Source organism: Taurulus bubalis (assembly GCF_910589615.1).
Source record: "Taurulus bubalis genome assembly, chromosome: 6".
Lineage (NCBI taxonomy): Eukaryota > Metazoa > Chordata > Actinopteri > Perciformes > Cottidae > Taurulus > Taurulus bubalis.
In genome coordinates, this window is record NC_136594.1 from 988,175 (window position 1) to 1,004,302 (window position 16,128).

Genomic DNA, 16,128 nt, shown 5'->3' on the forward strand with positions numbered 1-16,128 from the left:
GGCGAGTTAATGCCGAACAGCGTCACTCGTCGAGAAGCTGACAAACTATGATGATTATGGGTTTTAATTATATATACATACACTACCGTTCAAAAGTTTGGGGTCACCCAGACAAATGTTCAGCAATTTCTCACATGGAATAGTCTTCATCTCTAAGAACAAGAACAGACTGGCGAGTTTCACATGAAAGTTCTCTTTTTCTGGCCATTTTGAGAATATAATCAAACCCACACATGTGATGCTATGCATAGGAAGGCCAGTTGTTTAGCTTTTCTCACCAGCATAACTGTTTTAAGTTGTGCTAACATAATTGCACAAGGGTTTTCTAATCATCCATTAGTCTTCTATGATGAGCAAACACAATGTACCATTAGAACACTGAGTGATAGTTGCTGGAAATGGGCCTCTATACACCTAAGTAGATATTACATTAAAAACCAGGCAATTCCACCTAGAAGAGTCATTTACCACATTAACAATGTATAGTGTATTTATGATTAATTTAATGTTATCTTCATTGAAAAAAACAGTGCTTTTCTCTGAAAAATAAGGAAATTTCTAAGTGACCCCAAACTTTTGAACGGTAGTGTGTGTGTGTGTGTGTGTGTGTGTGTGTGTGTGTGTGTGTGTATATATTTTGTAGACTTAATACTTACAATATGCAATACTGCTATACTATACTGAATATTGTTTTGCTACTACTACATTTCACTACATAATATTACACTTATATGCCATAATATGTATAATGTACCAGCCTTTTTATTAGACCATTTTATGTCATACTGTTATACCACTTTACTTTGAGGAGACGTCACTGTTAGTCTAGAACACTGAATAATGTTTCCACCAGTAAACCTGAACATGCACCTCTCTCTGTGTGACAGCGATTATAACCGCATAACTATTTAGATTATAATTAACTGGAGGATACACTTTTTCCTACACGTAGATCTTAAACCCTTAAATATAAACAGGAGCCCGGCCACCCTACGGAGGAAACTCATTTTGTTTTTTTTATTAAAATAAAAGTTGGATAAAATCTCCACTTGTCCTCTCCTTACATGTAGTGAGGTGTCGGTAGTAGAACTTATATGTAGTGAGGTGTCGGTAGTAGAACTTATATGTAGTGAGGTGTCTTTAGGTAGAACTTATATGTAGTGAGGTGTCTTTAGGTAGAACTTATATGTAGTGAGGTGTCGGTAGTAGAACTTATATGTAGTGAGGTGTCTTTAGGTAGAACTTATATGTAGTGAGGTGTCTTTAGGTAGAACTTATATGTAGTGAGGTGTCTTTAGGTAGAACTTATATGTAGTGAGGTGTCGGTAGTAGAACTTATATGTAGTCATGTGTCGGTAGTAGAACTTATATGCAGTGAGGTGTCGGTAGTAGAACTTATATGTAGTGAGGTGTCGGTAGTAGAACTTATATGTAGTGAGGTGTCGGTAGGTAGAACTTATATGTAGTGAGGTGTCGGTAGTAGAAATTATGTAGTGAGGTGTCGGTAGGTAGAACTTATATGTAGTGAGGTGTTGGTAGTAGAACTTATATGTAGTGAGGTGTCGTAGGTAGAACTTATATGTAGTTAGATGTTGGTAGTAGAACTTATATATAGTGAGGTGTCGTAGGTAGAACTTATATGCAGTGAGGTGTCGGTAGTAGAACTTATATGTAGTGAGGTGTCGGTAGGTAGAACTTATATGCAGTGAGGTGTCTTTAGTAGAACTTATATGTAGTGAGGTGTCGGTAGGTAGAACTTATATGCAGTGAGGTGTCTTTAGTAGAACTTATATGTAGTGAGGTGTCTTTAGTAGAACTTATATGTAGTGAGGTGTCGGTAGTAGAACTTATATGCAGTGAGGTGTCGGTAGTAGAACTTATATGCAGTGAGGTGTCGGTAGTAGAACTTATATGTAGTGAGGTGTCGGTAGTAGAACTTATATGTAGTGAGGTGTCGGTAGGTAGAACTTATATGTAGTGAGGTGTCGGTAGTAGAACTTATATGTAGTGAGGTGTCGGTAGGTAGAACTTATATGTAGTGAGGTGTCGGTAGTAGAACTTATATGTAGTTAGATGTTGGTAGTAGAACTTATATATAGTGAGGTGTCGTAGGTAGAACTTATATGCAGTGAGGTGTCGGTAGTAGAACTTATATGTAGTGAGGTGTCGGTAGGTAGAACTTATATGTAGTGAGGTGTCGGTAGTAGAACTTATATGTAGTGAGGTGTCGGTAGTAGAACTTATATGTAGTGAGGTGTCGGTAGGTAGAACTTATATGTAGTGAGGTGTCGGTAGTAGAACTTATATGTAGTGAGGTGTCGGTAGGTAGAACTTATATGTAGTGAGGTGTCGGTAGTAGAACTTATATGTAGTGAGGTGTCGGTAGGTAGAACTTATATGTAGTGAGGTGTCGGTAGTAGAACTTATATGTAGTGAGGTGTCGGTAGTAGAACTTATATGTAGTGAGGTGTCGGTAGTAGAACTTATATGTAGTGAGGTGTCGGTAGGTAGAACTTATATGTAGTGAGGTGTCGGTAGTAGAACTTATATGTAGTGAGGTGTCGGTAGGTAGAACTTATATGTAGTGAGGTGTTGGTAGTAGAACTTATATGTAGTGAGGTGTCGTAGGTAGAACTTATATGTAGTTAGATGTTGGTAGTAGAACTTATATATAGTGAGGTGTCGTAGGTAGAACTTATATGCAGTGAGGTGTCGGTAGTAGAACTTATATGTAGTGAGGTGTCGGTAGGTAGAACTTATATGTAGTGAGGTGTTGGTAGTAGAACTTATATGTAGTGAGGTGTCGTAGGTAGAACTTATATGTAGTTAGATGTTGGTAGTAGAACTTATATATAGTGAGGTGTCGTAGGTAGAACTTATATGCAGTGAGGTGTCTTTAGTAGAACTTATATGTAGTGAGGTGTCGGTAGGTAGAACTTATATGCAGTGAGGTGTCTTTAGTAGAACTTATATGTAGTGAGGTGTCGGTAGTAGAACTTATATGCAGTGAGGTGTCTTTAGTAGAACTTATATGTAGTGAGGTGTCGGTAGGTAGAACTTATATGCAGTGAGGTGTCTTTAGTAGAACTTATATGTAGTGAGGTGTCTTTAGTAGAACTTATATGTAGTGAGGTGTCGGTAGTAGAACTTATATGCAGTGAGGTGTCGGTAGGTAGAACTTATATGCAGTGAGGTGTCTTTAGTAGAACTTATATGTAGTGAGGTGTCTTTAGTAGAACTTATATGTAGTGAGGTGTCGGTAGTAGAACTTATATGCAGTGAGGTGTCTTTAGTAGAACTTATATGTAGTGAGGTGTCGGTAGTAGAACTTATATGTAGTGAGGTGTCTTTAGTAGAACTTATATGTAGTGAGGTGTCGGTAGTAGAACTTATATGTAGTGAGGTGTCGGTAGGTAGAACTTATATGTAGTTAGGTGTTGGTAGTAGAACTTATATGTAGTGAGGTGTCTTTAGTAGAACTTATATGTAGTGAGGTGTCGGTAGGTAGAACTTATATGTAGTGAGGTGTCTTTAGTAGAACTTATATGCAGTGAGGTGTCTTTAGTAGAACTTATATGTAGTGAGGTGTCGGTAGTAGAACTTATATGCAGTGAGGTGTCGGTAGGTAGAACTTATATGCAGTGAGGTGTCGGTAGGTAGAACTTATATGCAGTGAGGTGTCGGTAGGTAGAACTTATATGTAGTGAGGTGTCGGTAGTAGAACTTATATGCAGTGAGGTGTCGGTAGGTAGAACTTATATGCAGTGAGGTGTCTTTAGTAGAACTTATATGCAGTGAGGTGTCTTTAGTAGAACTTATATGTAGTGAGGTGTCGGTAGTAGAACTTATATGTAGTGAGGTGTTGGTAGTAGAACTTATATGTAGTGAGGTGTCGTAGGTAGAACTTATATGTAGTTAGGTGTCGGTAGTAGAACTTATATGCAGTGAGGTGTCTTTAGTAGAACTTATATGTAGTGAGGTGTCGGTAGTAGAACTTATATGTAGTGAGGTGTCGGTAGGTAGAACTTATATGCAGTGAGGTGTCTTTAGTAGAACTTATATGCAGTGAGGTGTCTTTAGTAGAACTTATATGTAGTGAGGTGTCGGTAGGTAGAACTTATATGTAGTGAGGTGTTGGTAGTAGAACTTATATGCAGTGAGGTGTCGTAGGTAGAACTTATATGCAGTGAGGTGTCGGTAGTAGAACTTATATGTAGTGAGGTGTCGGTAGGTAGAACTTATATGCAGTGAGGTGTCTTTAGTAGAACTTATATGCAGTGAGGTGTCTTTAGTAGAACTTATATGTAGTGAGGTGTCGGTAGTAGAACTTATATGTAGTGAGGTGTCGGTAGGTAGAACTTATATGTAGTGAGGTGTTGGTAGTAGAACTTATATGTAGTGAGGTGTCGGTAGTAGAACTTATATGCAGTGAGGTGTCGGTAGGTAGAACTTATATGCAGTGAGGTGTCTTTAGTAGAACTTATATGCAGTGAGGTGTCTTTAGTAGAACTTATATGTAGTGAGGTGTCGGTAGTAGAACTTATATGCAGTGAGGTGTCGGTAGGTAGAACTTATATGCAGTGAGGTGTCTTTAGTAGAACTTATATGCAGTGAGGTGTCTTTAGTAGAACTTATATGTAGTGAGGTGTCGGTAGGTAGAACTTATATGTAGTGAGGTGTTGGTAGTAGAACTTATATGCAGTGAGGTGTCGTAGGTAGAACTTATATGCAGTGAGGTGTCGGTAGTAGAACTTATATGTAGTGAGGTGTTGGTAGTAGAACTTATATGTAGTGAGGTGTCGGTAGGTAGAACTTATATGTAGTGAGGTGTTGGTAGTAGAACTTATATGCAGTGAGGTGTCGTAGGTAGAACTTATATGCAGTGAGGTGTCTTTAGTAGAACTTATATGCAGTGAGGTGTCGGTAGTAGAACTTATATGTAGTGAGGTGTCGGTAGGTAGAACTTATATGTAGTGAGGTGTTGGTAGTAGAACTTATATGTAGTGAGGTGTCGGTAGGTAGAACTTATATGTAGTGAGGTGTTGGTAGTAGAACTTATATGTAGTGAGGTGTCGGTAGGTAGAACTTATATGCAGTGAGGTGTCTTTAGTAGAACTTATATGCAGTGAGGTGTCGGTAGTAGAACTTATATGTAGTGAGGTGTCGGTAGGTAGAACTTATATGTAGTGAGGTGTTGGTAGTAGAACTTATATGTAGTGAGGTGTCGTAGGTAGAACTTATATGTAGTTAGGTGTTGGTAGTAGAACTTATATGCAGTGAGGTGTCGTAGGTAGAACTTATATGCAGTGAGGTGTCGGTAGTAGAACTTATATGTAGTGAGGTGTCGGTAGGTAGAACTTATATGCAGTGAGGTGTCGGTAGTAGAACTTATATGTAGTGAGGTGTCGGTAGGTAGAACTTATATGTAGTGAGGTGTCTTTAGTAGAACTTATATGTAGTGAGGTGTCGGTAGGTAGAACTTATATGCAGTGAGGTGTCGGTAGTAGAACTTATATGTAGTGAGGTGTCGGTAGGTAGAACTTATATGCAGTGAGGTGTCTTTAGTAGAACTTATATGCAGTGAGGTGTCTTTAGTAGAACTTATATGCAGTGAGGTGTCGGTAGTAGAACTTATATGCAGTGAGGTGTCGGTAGTAGAACTTATATGCAGTGAGGTGTCGGTAGTAGAACTTATATGTAGTGAGGTGTCTTTAGTAGAACTTATATGCAGTGAGGTGTCTTTAGTAGAACTTATATGCAGTGAGGTGTCTTTAGTAGAACTTATATGCAGTGAGGTGTCGGTAGTAGAACTTATATGTAGTGAGGTGTCGGTAGTAGAACTTATATGCAGTGAGGTGTCGGTAGTAGAACTTATATGCAGTGAGGTGTCGGTAGTAGAACTTATATGCAGTGAGGTGTCGGTAGGTAGAACTTATATGCAGTGAGGTGTCGGTAGTAGAACTTATATGTAGTGAGGTGTCGGTAGGTAGAACTTATATGCAGTGAGGTGTCTTTAGTAGAACTTATATGCAGTGAGGTGTCTTTAGTAGAACTTATATGTAGTGAGGTGTCGGTAGTAGAATTTATATGTAGTGAGGTGTCGGTAGTAGAACTTATATGTAGTGAGGTGTCGGTAGTAGAACTTATATGTAGTGAGGTGTCTTTAGTAGAACTTATATGTAGTGAGGTGTCGGTAGTAGAACTTATATGTAGTGAGGTGTCAGTAGTAGAACTTATATGTAGTCAGGTGTCGGTAGGTAGAACTTATATGTAGTGAGGTGTCGGTAGGTAGAACTTATATGTAGTGAGGTGTCGGTAGTAGAACTTATATGTAGTGAGGTGTCTTTAGTAGAACTTATATGTAGTGAGGTGTCGGTAGTAGAACTTATATGTAGTGAGGTGTCGGTAGTAGAACTTATATGTAGTCAGGTGTCGGTAGGTAGAACTTATATGTAGTGAGGTGTCGGTAGGTAGAACTTATATGTAGTGAGGTGTCGGTAGTAGAACTTATATGTAGTGAGGTGTCTTTAGTAGAACTTATATGTAGTGAGGTGTCGGTAGGTAGAACTTATATGTAGTGAGGTGTCTTTAGTAGAACTTATATGTAGTGAGGTGTCGGTAGTAGAACTTATATGTAGTGAGGTGTCTTTAGTAGAACTTATATGTAGTGAGGTGTCGGTAGTAGAACTTATATGTAGTGAGGTGTCGGTAGTAGAACTTATATGTAGTGAGGTGTCGGTAGGTAGAACTTATATGTAGTGAGGTGTCTTTAGTAGAACTTATATGTAGTGAGGTGTCTTTAGTAGAACTTATATGTAGTGAGGTGTCTTTAGTAGAACTTATATGTAGTGAGGTGTCTTTAGTAGAACTTATATGTAGTGAGGTGTCGGTAGTAGAACTTATATGTAGTGAGGTGTCGGTAGTAGAACTTATATGTAGTGAGGTGTCAGTAGTAGAACTTATATGTAGTGAGGTGTCGGTAGGTAGAACTTATATGTAGTGAGGTGTCGGTAGTAGAACTTATATGTAGTGAGGTGTCGGTAGTAGAACTTATATGTAGTGAGGTGTCTTTAGTAGAACTTATATGTAGTGAGGTGTCGGTAGTAGAACTTATATGTAGTGAGGTGTCGGTAGGTAGAACTTATATGTAGTGAGGTGTCGGTAGTAGAATTTATATGTAGTGAGGTGTCTTTAGTAGAACTTATATGTAGTGAGGTGTCGGTAGTAGAACTTATATGTAGTGAGGTGTCAGTAGTAGAACTTATATGTAGTGAGGTGTCGGTAGTAGAACTTATATGTAGTGAGGTGTCAGTAGTAGAACTTATATGTAGTGAGGTGTCGGTAGGTAGAACTTATATGTAGTGAGGTGTCGGTAGTAGAACTTATATGTAGTGAGGTGTCGGTAGTAGAACTTATATGTAGTGAGGTGTCGGTAGGTAGAACTTATATGTAGTGAGGTGTCGGTAGTAGAACTTATATGTAGTGAGGTGTCGGTAGGTAGAACTTATATGTAGTGAGGTGTCGGTAGGTAGAACTTATATGTAGTGAGGTGTCGGTAGGTAGAACTTATATGTAGTGAGGTGTCTTTAGGTAGAACTTATATGTAGTGAGGTGTCGGTAGGTAGAACTTATATGTAGTGAGGTGTCGGTAGTAGAACTTATATGTAGTTAGGTGTCGGTAGTAGAACTTATGTGTAGTGAGGTGTCTTTAGGTAGAACTTATATGTAGTGAGGTGTCGGTAGGTAGAACTTATATGTAGTGAGGTGTCGGTAGGTAGAACTTATATGTAGTCAGGTGTCAGTAGTAGAACTTATATGTAGTGAGGTGTCTTTAGGTAGAGCTTATATGTAGTCAGGTGTCGGTCGGTAGAACTAACAGAGCCAATGACTCGCCGCTCTCCTGTCTGACGTCACACACTGCTACGGACTCTCCGCTGCCAGTAATCTCACTCGCTGTCTCTCCAACAACGTTAGCTAACGTGTTAGCTAGCTGACTAGCTTGCTATTATTAAACTGGGGGGAGGGAAATGAAGCCGCTGTAGACATCTTAACGCTGATTGGCCAAGACTCGCGACGTCAAAGATCTTCTCTTGCTAAGATGATCACAACCTCAGTTTTTTTCCCGTGTCCCACTCCAATCTCAGAAACGGCAGACAGTTGATGTAATGTCATGTGATGTTATGTAATATCATGTAATGTCATGTCATGTGATGTTATGTAATGTCATGTAATATCATGAAATGTCATGTGATGTCATGTAATGTCATGTGATGTTATGTAATGTCATGTGATGTTATGTAATGTCATGTCATGCCATGTTATGTGATGTTATGTAATGTCATGCAATGTCATGTGATGCTATGTAATGTCATGTCATGTAATGTGATGTCATGTGATGTCATGGAATGGCATGTGATGTTATGTAAAGTCATGTCATGTGATGTCATGTAATGTCATGTGATGCTATGTAATGTCATGTGATGTCATGTAATGCCATGTGATGTCATGTAATGTCATGTCATGTAATGTCATGTCATGTCATGTAATGTCATGTAATGTCATGTCATGTCATGTAATGTCATGTAATGTCATGTAATATCATATAATGTCATGTCATGTAATGTCATGTGATGCCATGTAATGTCATGTCAAGGAGTTAAGAAACTAATGAGTGAAGGAGTTAAGGAGTTAATGAGTTAAGGAGTTAAGAATTCAAGGAGTGAAGGAGTTAAGAAGTGAAGGAGTTAAGGAGTTAAGAAGTGAAGGAGTTAATAAGTTAATGAGTGAAGGAGTTAATGACTTAATGAGTGAAGGAGTTAATGAGTTAAGAAGTGAAGGAGTGAAGGAGTTAATGAGTTAATGAGTTAAGAAGTGAAGGAGTGAAGGAGTTAATGAGTTAAGAAGTGAAGGAGTTAATGAGTTAATGAGTTAAGAAGTGAAGGAGTGAAGGAGTGAAGGACTGAAGGAGTTAAGGAGTTAATGAGTTAATGAGTTAAGAAGTGAAGGAGTGAAGGAGTTAAGGAGTTAATGAGTTAATGAGTTAAGAAGTGAAGGAGTGAAGGAGTGAAGGAGTGAAGGACCTGCACTGCGTCCCTGAGCAGAGCCTCGGCGTCTATGCGTGCGGCCGTGCCGAGGCTCTGCAGCGTCATGCGGTCCACCAGCGCGGCGAAGCGGCCCAGCTTGTGCAGGACGGCCTCCGCCCGGGCCGAGTCCTCCTGCAGCCGCTGCCGGTGAGCCAGGCGGCGGTGCAGCGGCTCCTCGCAGCCGGCGGGTGCTTTGTTGGCGTGTTCCAGGTGCAGCTGCAGCCGCTGGACGTCCTCGTAGCTGCGCCGCTTCACCTGGGGGAGCAAAGCATCAGCACCACAGAGGAAACACTGGGAATGAGACAGCAGTACGGGGAATCGTCTAAAGTTTACAGGGTTCAAACACATGTTCACCAGTGGATTCCATGACGTTAAACCAAATGTCCATGACTTTAAACCAAATGTCCATGACAAACATTTAGTGAAATCTGGGTGTAAACAGTAAAAAGTGAGTAAATGTAGTATTTAAACTAACAATGAGAATACAAAGCATACAGTAAACCTTAAATGACTCAAATGAATGAGACAATAGTTTGATTAAAAGAATAAACATTTATATAGATGCCTGTATGTATGCCTGCTTATATTTTGAGTCTTTCTTTTAAAAGCATATTCATTATTTCAAACTCAGCGTAAATGAACGACATGAACACATGAATATAACACATTTACATGACTTTTACTAAACTTTTGGGGTTTTATTTATTTTTTTCCAGGCCTGGAAATAACCATTTTAAAACTCCATGACTGCTCCATGTTTTCCATGAGCATAACAACCCTGTGTTTTGTGATGCACAGTGTTGCACTACAGTGTTCGCTGTCTTCTGGTGATATCTGGCCACTACCCTGGCACATTGTGTGGTTGAATAAATACATGAATAGATATAAACTGAGCACCCGTCTATCAACCGCTTTCATTAAACCCACTCTTCACGTTGTTATCGTTTGATATGACGTGTTAGAAGACGTGCTCACAGCGTTCAGGAGGGCGGCGCGATGGCGGGATAGCTTCTCCAGCGCCTGCAGCAGCTCCTGCTTCATGGCCGCCTGCTGGCTCCTGAACTCCAGCAGGGTGAAGGTTCTCGACCCGTCCAGAGGCAGCCGGGGCGTCGCCTTCACATCTTCAATTGCCCTGAAAAAGATCGCGGATCACTGATCCAGACAGGGCTGAAGCTCAACACGCCCGAGGTGAGGATACACTGAGCTCCTCTCTCCTCTCTCCTTTACCTTGAATTCATGTCCCATCAACTCTGCTTCTACCCTGGACCATGTACTTCTGGTCACATGACATCTATTGTACTTCTAGTCACATGACATCCTCCTCTGTGAAGTAGTGAGTCACCTGGTGAGGAGCAGGAGAGTCTTTCCTAACAGAGGCTCAGCCAGCAGCAGCTCATCCTCCAGATCTCGACACTTCTTCTGGAACGAGATGCCACGGACGTTTCTATTCCACCTGGAGTTAAAAAACATCATTTAAGAGAGAAATACAAGAAAAGAAAAGAGCAGCTTCATGGTCATGGATTACTTTGGTCATTGATTACTAGTCAATTATTAAATGAACCTGTCAGTCTCACCTGCTGAACGCTCTCCGCAGTCTGAAGTCCCTGAAGAAGGGGATTTCCCGCAGCGCCCCCCAGGCGGCGGCCTCCCTGCTCCACTCTGCCAGGCTGACGAGGCCCCCGTGACCCGTCTCCGTCACGTGGAGCACGGCATCGGGGGAGAAGACGTAGTGCTCGCAGCCCGCCGCACTGGACCGGACCACCCGCAGGTCGTAGGGTCTGGAAGCAGAGAGCACACGTCGCTGCGCGGCCGTACTTTCACCGGGTCGGACGCCAGAGGGACGGCAGAGGGTCGTACCTGCAGGAGTCCGCCTCCACTTCTTTCAGGTGATAGAGCCCAAACTCTGCCGGGTCGCTGTGAGCGAGGATGTGAACGACCTCTGCGCCGGTGAGAGGAGCTTCGTTCACTTTAGCCGTTATCTTTTTACCCACTTTCATGAGTTCATCTTCCTCTGTGAGGCTGAGAGTGTAAACACAAGAGAAACTCAAGAGAGACTCAAGAGACTCAAGAGAGACTCAAGAGACACAAGAGAGACTCAAGAGACTCAAGAGATTTAAGAGAAACTCAAGAGACTCAAGAGAGACTCAAGAGACTCAAGAGAGACTCAAGATAGACACAAGAGAGACTCAAGAGAGACACAAGAGAGACTCAAGAGACACAAGAGAGACTCAAGAGAGACACAAGAGAGACTCAAGAGACTCAAGAGACACAAGAGAGACTCAAGAGAGATTCAAGAGACTCAAGAGAGACTCAAGAGAGATTCAAGAGACTCAAGAGACTCAAGAGAGACTCAAGAGGCTCAAGAGACTCAAGAGAATCAAGAGGCTCAAGAGACTCAAAAGGCTCAAGAGAGACTCAAGAGGCTCAAGAGACTCAAGAGAATCAAGAGGCTCAAGAGACTCAAAAGGCTCAAGAGAGACTCAAGAGACTCAAGAGAGACTCAAGAGACTCAAGAGGCTCAAGAGACTCAAGAGGCTCAAGAGACTCAAAAGGCTCAAGAGAGACTCAAGAGACTCAAGAGAGACTCAAGAGACTCAAGAGGCTCAAGAGACCCAAGAGGCTCAAGAGGCTCAAGAGACTCAAGAGAATCAAGAGGCTCAAGAGACTCAAAAGGCTCAAGAGAGACTTAAGAGGCTCAAGAGACTCAAGAGAATCAAGAGGCTCAAGAGACTCAAAAGGCTCAAGAGAGACTCAAGAGACTCAAGAGAGACTCAAGAGACTCAAGAGGCTCAAGAGAATCAAGAGAATCAAGAGGCTCAAGAGACTCAAAAGGCTCAAGAGAGACTCAAGAGAGACTCAAGAGAGACTCAAGAGACTCAAGAGGCTCAAGAGAGACTCAAGAGACACAAGAGAGACTCAAGAGACTCAAGAGAGACTCAAGAGACTCAAGAGGCTCAAGAGAGATTTAAGAGACACAAGAGAGACTCAAGAGACTCAAGAGAGACTCAAGAGACACAAGAGAGACTCAAGAGACACAAGAGAGACTCAAGAGAGGCTCAAGAGACACAATATACTCAAGAGAGACTCAAGAGACACAAGAGAGACTCAAGAGAGACTCAAGAGAGACTCAAGAGACTCAAGAGGCTCAAGAGACTCAAGAGAGACTCAAGAGACTTAAGAGAGACTCAAGAGACTCAAGAGGCTCAAGAGACTCAATAGAGACTCAAGAGACTCAAGAGGCTCAAGAGAGACTCAAGAGAGATTCAAGAGACTCAAGAGACTCAAGAAAGACTCAAGAGATTCAAGAGACTCAAGAGAGACTCAAGAGACTCAAGAGAGACTCAAGAGACTCAAGACACTCAAGACACTCAAGAGAGACTCAAGAGACTCAAGAGGCTCAAGAGAGACTCAAGATAGACTCAAGAGACTCAAGAGACTCAAGAGAGACTCAAGAGAGACTCAAGACACTCAAGAGACTCAAAAGGCTCAAGAGAGACTCAAGAGAGACTCAAGAGACTCAAGAGAGACTCAAGAGAGATTCAAGAGACTCAAGAGAGACTTAAGAGAGATTCAAGAGACTCAAGAGACTCAAGAGAGACTCAAGAGACTAAAGAGACTCAAAAGAGACTCAAGAGACTCAAGAGACTCAAGAGGCTCAAGAGGCTCAAGAGACTCAAGAGGCTCAAGAGAGACTCAAGAGACTCAAGAGGCTCAAGAGACTCAAGAGGCTCAAGAGACTCAAGAGAGACTCAAGAGACTCAAGAGAGACTCAAGAGGCTCAAGAGACTCAAGAGACTCGAGAGAGACTCAAGAGGCTCAAGAGACTCAAGAGACTCGAGAGAGACTCAAGAGGCTCAAGAGAGACTCAAGAGACTCAAGAGGCTCAAGAGGCTCAAGAGACTCAAGAGACTCAAGAGGCTCAAGAGAGACTCAAGAGAGACTCAAGAGAGACTCAAGAGGCTCAAGAGAGACTCAAGAGAGATTCAAGAGACTCAAGAGAGACTTAAGAGAGATTCAAGAGACTCAAGAGACTCAAGAGAGACTCAAGAGACTAAAGAGACTCAAAAGAGACTCAAGAGACTCAAGAGACTCAAGAGGCTCAAGAGGCTCAAGAGACTCAAGAGGCTCAAGAGAGACTCAAGAGACTCAAGAGGCTCAAGAGACTCAAGAGGCTCAAGAGACTCAAGAGAGACTCAAGAGACTCAAGAGAGACTCAAGAGGCTCAAGAGACTCAAGAGACTCGAGAGAGACTCAAGAGGCTCAAGAGACTCAAGAGACTCGAGAGAGACTCAAGAGGCTCAAGAGAGACTCAAGAGACTCAAGAGGCTCAAGAGGCTCAAGAGACTCAAGAGACTCAAGAGGCTCAAGAGAGACTCAAGAGAGACTCAAGAGAGACTCAAGAGACTCAAGAGAGACTCAAGAGAGACTCAAGAGACTCAAGAGAGACTCAAGAGGCTCAAGAGACTCAAGAGACTCAAGAGACTCAAGAGAGACTCAAGAGACTCAAGAGACTCAAGAGAGACTCAAGAGAGACTCAAGAGGCTCAAGAGACTTAAGAGACTCAAGAGAGACTCGAGAGGCTCAAGAGACTCAAGAGAGACTCAAGAGGCTCAAGAGACTAAGAGACTCAAGAAGCTCAAGAGACTCAAGAGAGACTCAAGAGGCTCAAGAGACTCAAGAGACTCAAGAGAGACTCGAGAGGCTCAAGAGACTCAAGAGAGACTCAAGAGGCTCAAGAGACTCAAAAGACTCAAGAGAGACTCAAGAGACTCAAGAGACTCAAGAGGCTCAAGAGAGACTCAAGAGAGACTCAAGAGAGACACAGTATATACACACATATGTATATATAAATAAAACAGTGTACCTCGGTGCTGTCCACTTAGCAGAGGGCCTGATCGGGAGGTCGACCCCCAAAGACGAGCCCCATCCTCTCCCGGGTCCCACTCGGGCCCCCAGACGGGGAAGATCCCCCAGCGGGCTCCAGCTGAACCGAGGCAGAGGCGCTAGAGCCCCCCCGGGGCCCGGCCCGCTGGAGTCTCTGCTGCCGGTCTGAGGGGCCTCCTTTAAGGACCCCGGCTCTGGAGGGTTGGCCCACATGCTGCCGGTCTGAGGGGCCTCTTTTAAGGACCCCGGCTCTGGAGGGTTGGCCCACATGCTGCCGGTTCTCCAGCAGGACTTCACTCTGAGAGCACTGATACATCATATACTCATTACTCATATACTTATATACTCATGTACTCATGTACTCATATACTCATGCACTCATATACTCATGCACTCATATACACATGCACTCATATACTCATGTACTCATGTACTCATATACTCATATACTCACATACTCATATATTCATGTACTCATCTACTTTATCCTGTTTATATTCACCTGTTGTGCTTTTTATCAGGTTAAAGCTAAACTATGAATTTTATAACACAGTAAAGGTAAATTACATGAAGCCTCAACTAACCGTCACTAAACTCTAATATACCTCAAAGTACCTTTTTATATGAACTACATCATACTGGCAGTTAAATACACAACTTTACTTCATCAGTCAACGTTAGTTACCTCGTGACGTCACAGGTTAACTTGTTACAGGTTATTGCTGGTTAGTTACCTCGTGACGTCACAGGGATACAACAGCTCGCGCGTGCCGCAGCTGGACACGCACTCCCAGAGAGCAGGTAGCTTATGAAGTTACACTAACTTTAACCCGACTAGCTCGACTATCTTAACTAGTTCGACTAGCTTAACTAGTTCGACGAGCTTAACTAGCTCGACTAGCTAACCGACACGAGGAGGAATACAAACCGACGTTCTCACCTGGCTGAGGAGGGAAGTTGTCCGCGTAACCGCGGAGACCGCCGGTTGTCGCGGTGACGCGCAGGAATGCCGTCTGAAGCTCGCGCGCGTTTCTTTATCTCCAAGCAACGAGTTAAATATTATAATAATATTAATGTGTGCGTTCCTAACTTATTATAAATATAATAGTGTATGTGTGTTCCTGATTTATTATAAATATAATAATAATGTGTGTGTGTGTGTTCCTGATTTATTATAAATATTATAATAATGTGTTTGTGTTCCTGACTTATTTTAAATATAATAATAATGTGTGTGTTCCTGACTTATTATAGTTATATAATAATGTGTGTGTTCCTGACTTATTATAGTTATAATAACAATAACTATCATACACTTTATTCAGAGAGCACTTCCAGTCCCGGGAAAGACTCGTGAAGTTACACGTGTGACACTTCAACACCATACCTGTCTTAACCTGCTCTTTGTTTGTGTGTTTGTTTATCATATTTTTTAATTTTATTTTATTATTTTTTTTAAACAGTTTGTATTGCTTACCTGTATAAAAAATGTTCCCTTGCGTGATTATAAAGTATCTATCTGTCTTTATGTACATTTAAATAAATCAAACAAACCAGACCATTAAGAATAACATGAAAATAACAACATGAATTCAGCTGTGATTCCATCATGTTAGAGCACAATGACAGAAGAGATGATCTGTGCATCTCACACTAAAGTGAACCTGAACATCTGCAGTAAACATGGAGGACGTTAAACATGAAGCCTCCAGCTGAGCTGAGAAACCAATCAGAATCATAATAATTATATGTAACCCTGAATGAGTCTGAAGTTGGAGGCGGACCTCTTTAAAGGTACCGTACCCATCAAGAAGTCCAGGATCACCATGTCCATGAAGTCCACCAGCCGGGTCCCTCTGTCGAACGGAGAGGACTTCTTCACCCTGGAGCAGTAGTCTGGGTCTGACTGCCACCTGCAACACACATAAACATCCAATAATAACCTCCTGAAACATCCACTAATAACCTCATGAAACATCCACTAATAACCACCTGAAACATCCAGTAATACCTCATGAAGCATCCACTAATAACCACCTGAAACATCCAATAATAACCACCTGAAACATCCAGTAATAACCTCATGAAACATCCACTAACAACCACCTGAAACATCCAGTAATACCTCATGAAACATCCACTAATAACCTCATGAAACATC

The 16,128-nt window shown here is 41.9% G+C and overlaps 2 protein-coding genes across 2 annotated transcripts in view; both read right to left on the reverse strand.

Moving 5' to 3' along the window:
- The window catches only part of dnhd1 (dynein heavy chain domain 1), a gene marked incomplete at both ends in the record, with an annotated part of 39,468 nt that extends 25,231 nt beyond the window's left edge, over nt 1–14,237 (reverse strand). The window contains 6 exons of the mRNA XM_079219474.1: nt 9,081–9,338; nt 10,059–10,215; nt 10,426–10,536; nt 10,658–10,861; nt 10,941–11,102; nt 13,948–14,237. Of these exons, the coding sequence (XP_079075600.1) occupies nt 9,081–9,338; nt 10,059–10,215; nt 10,426–10,536; nt 10,658–10,861; nt 10,941–11,102; nt 13,948–14,237 (1,182 nt within the window). The remainder of the gene's footprint in view (nt 1–9,080; nt 9,339–10,058; nt 10,216–10,425; nt 10,537–10,657; nt 10,862–10,940; nt 11,103–13,947) is intronic.
- LOC306738040 (extracellular serine/threonine protein kinase FAM20C-like) overlaps nt 1–16,128 on the reverse strand; it is a gene marked incomplete at both ends in the record, with an annotated part of 75,697 nt that overhangs the window by 28,678 nt on the left and 30,891 nt on the right. Inside the window, one exon of the mRNA XM_079219870.1 lies at nt 15,771–15,880. Coding sequence (XP_079075996.1) covers nt 15,771–15,880 — 110 coding nt within the window. The remainder of the gene's footprint in view (nt 1–15,770; nt 15,881–16,128) is intronic.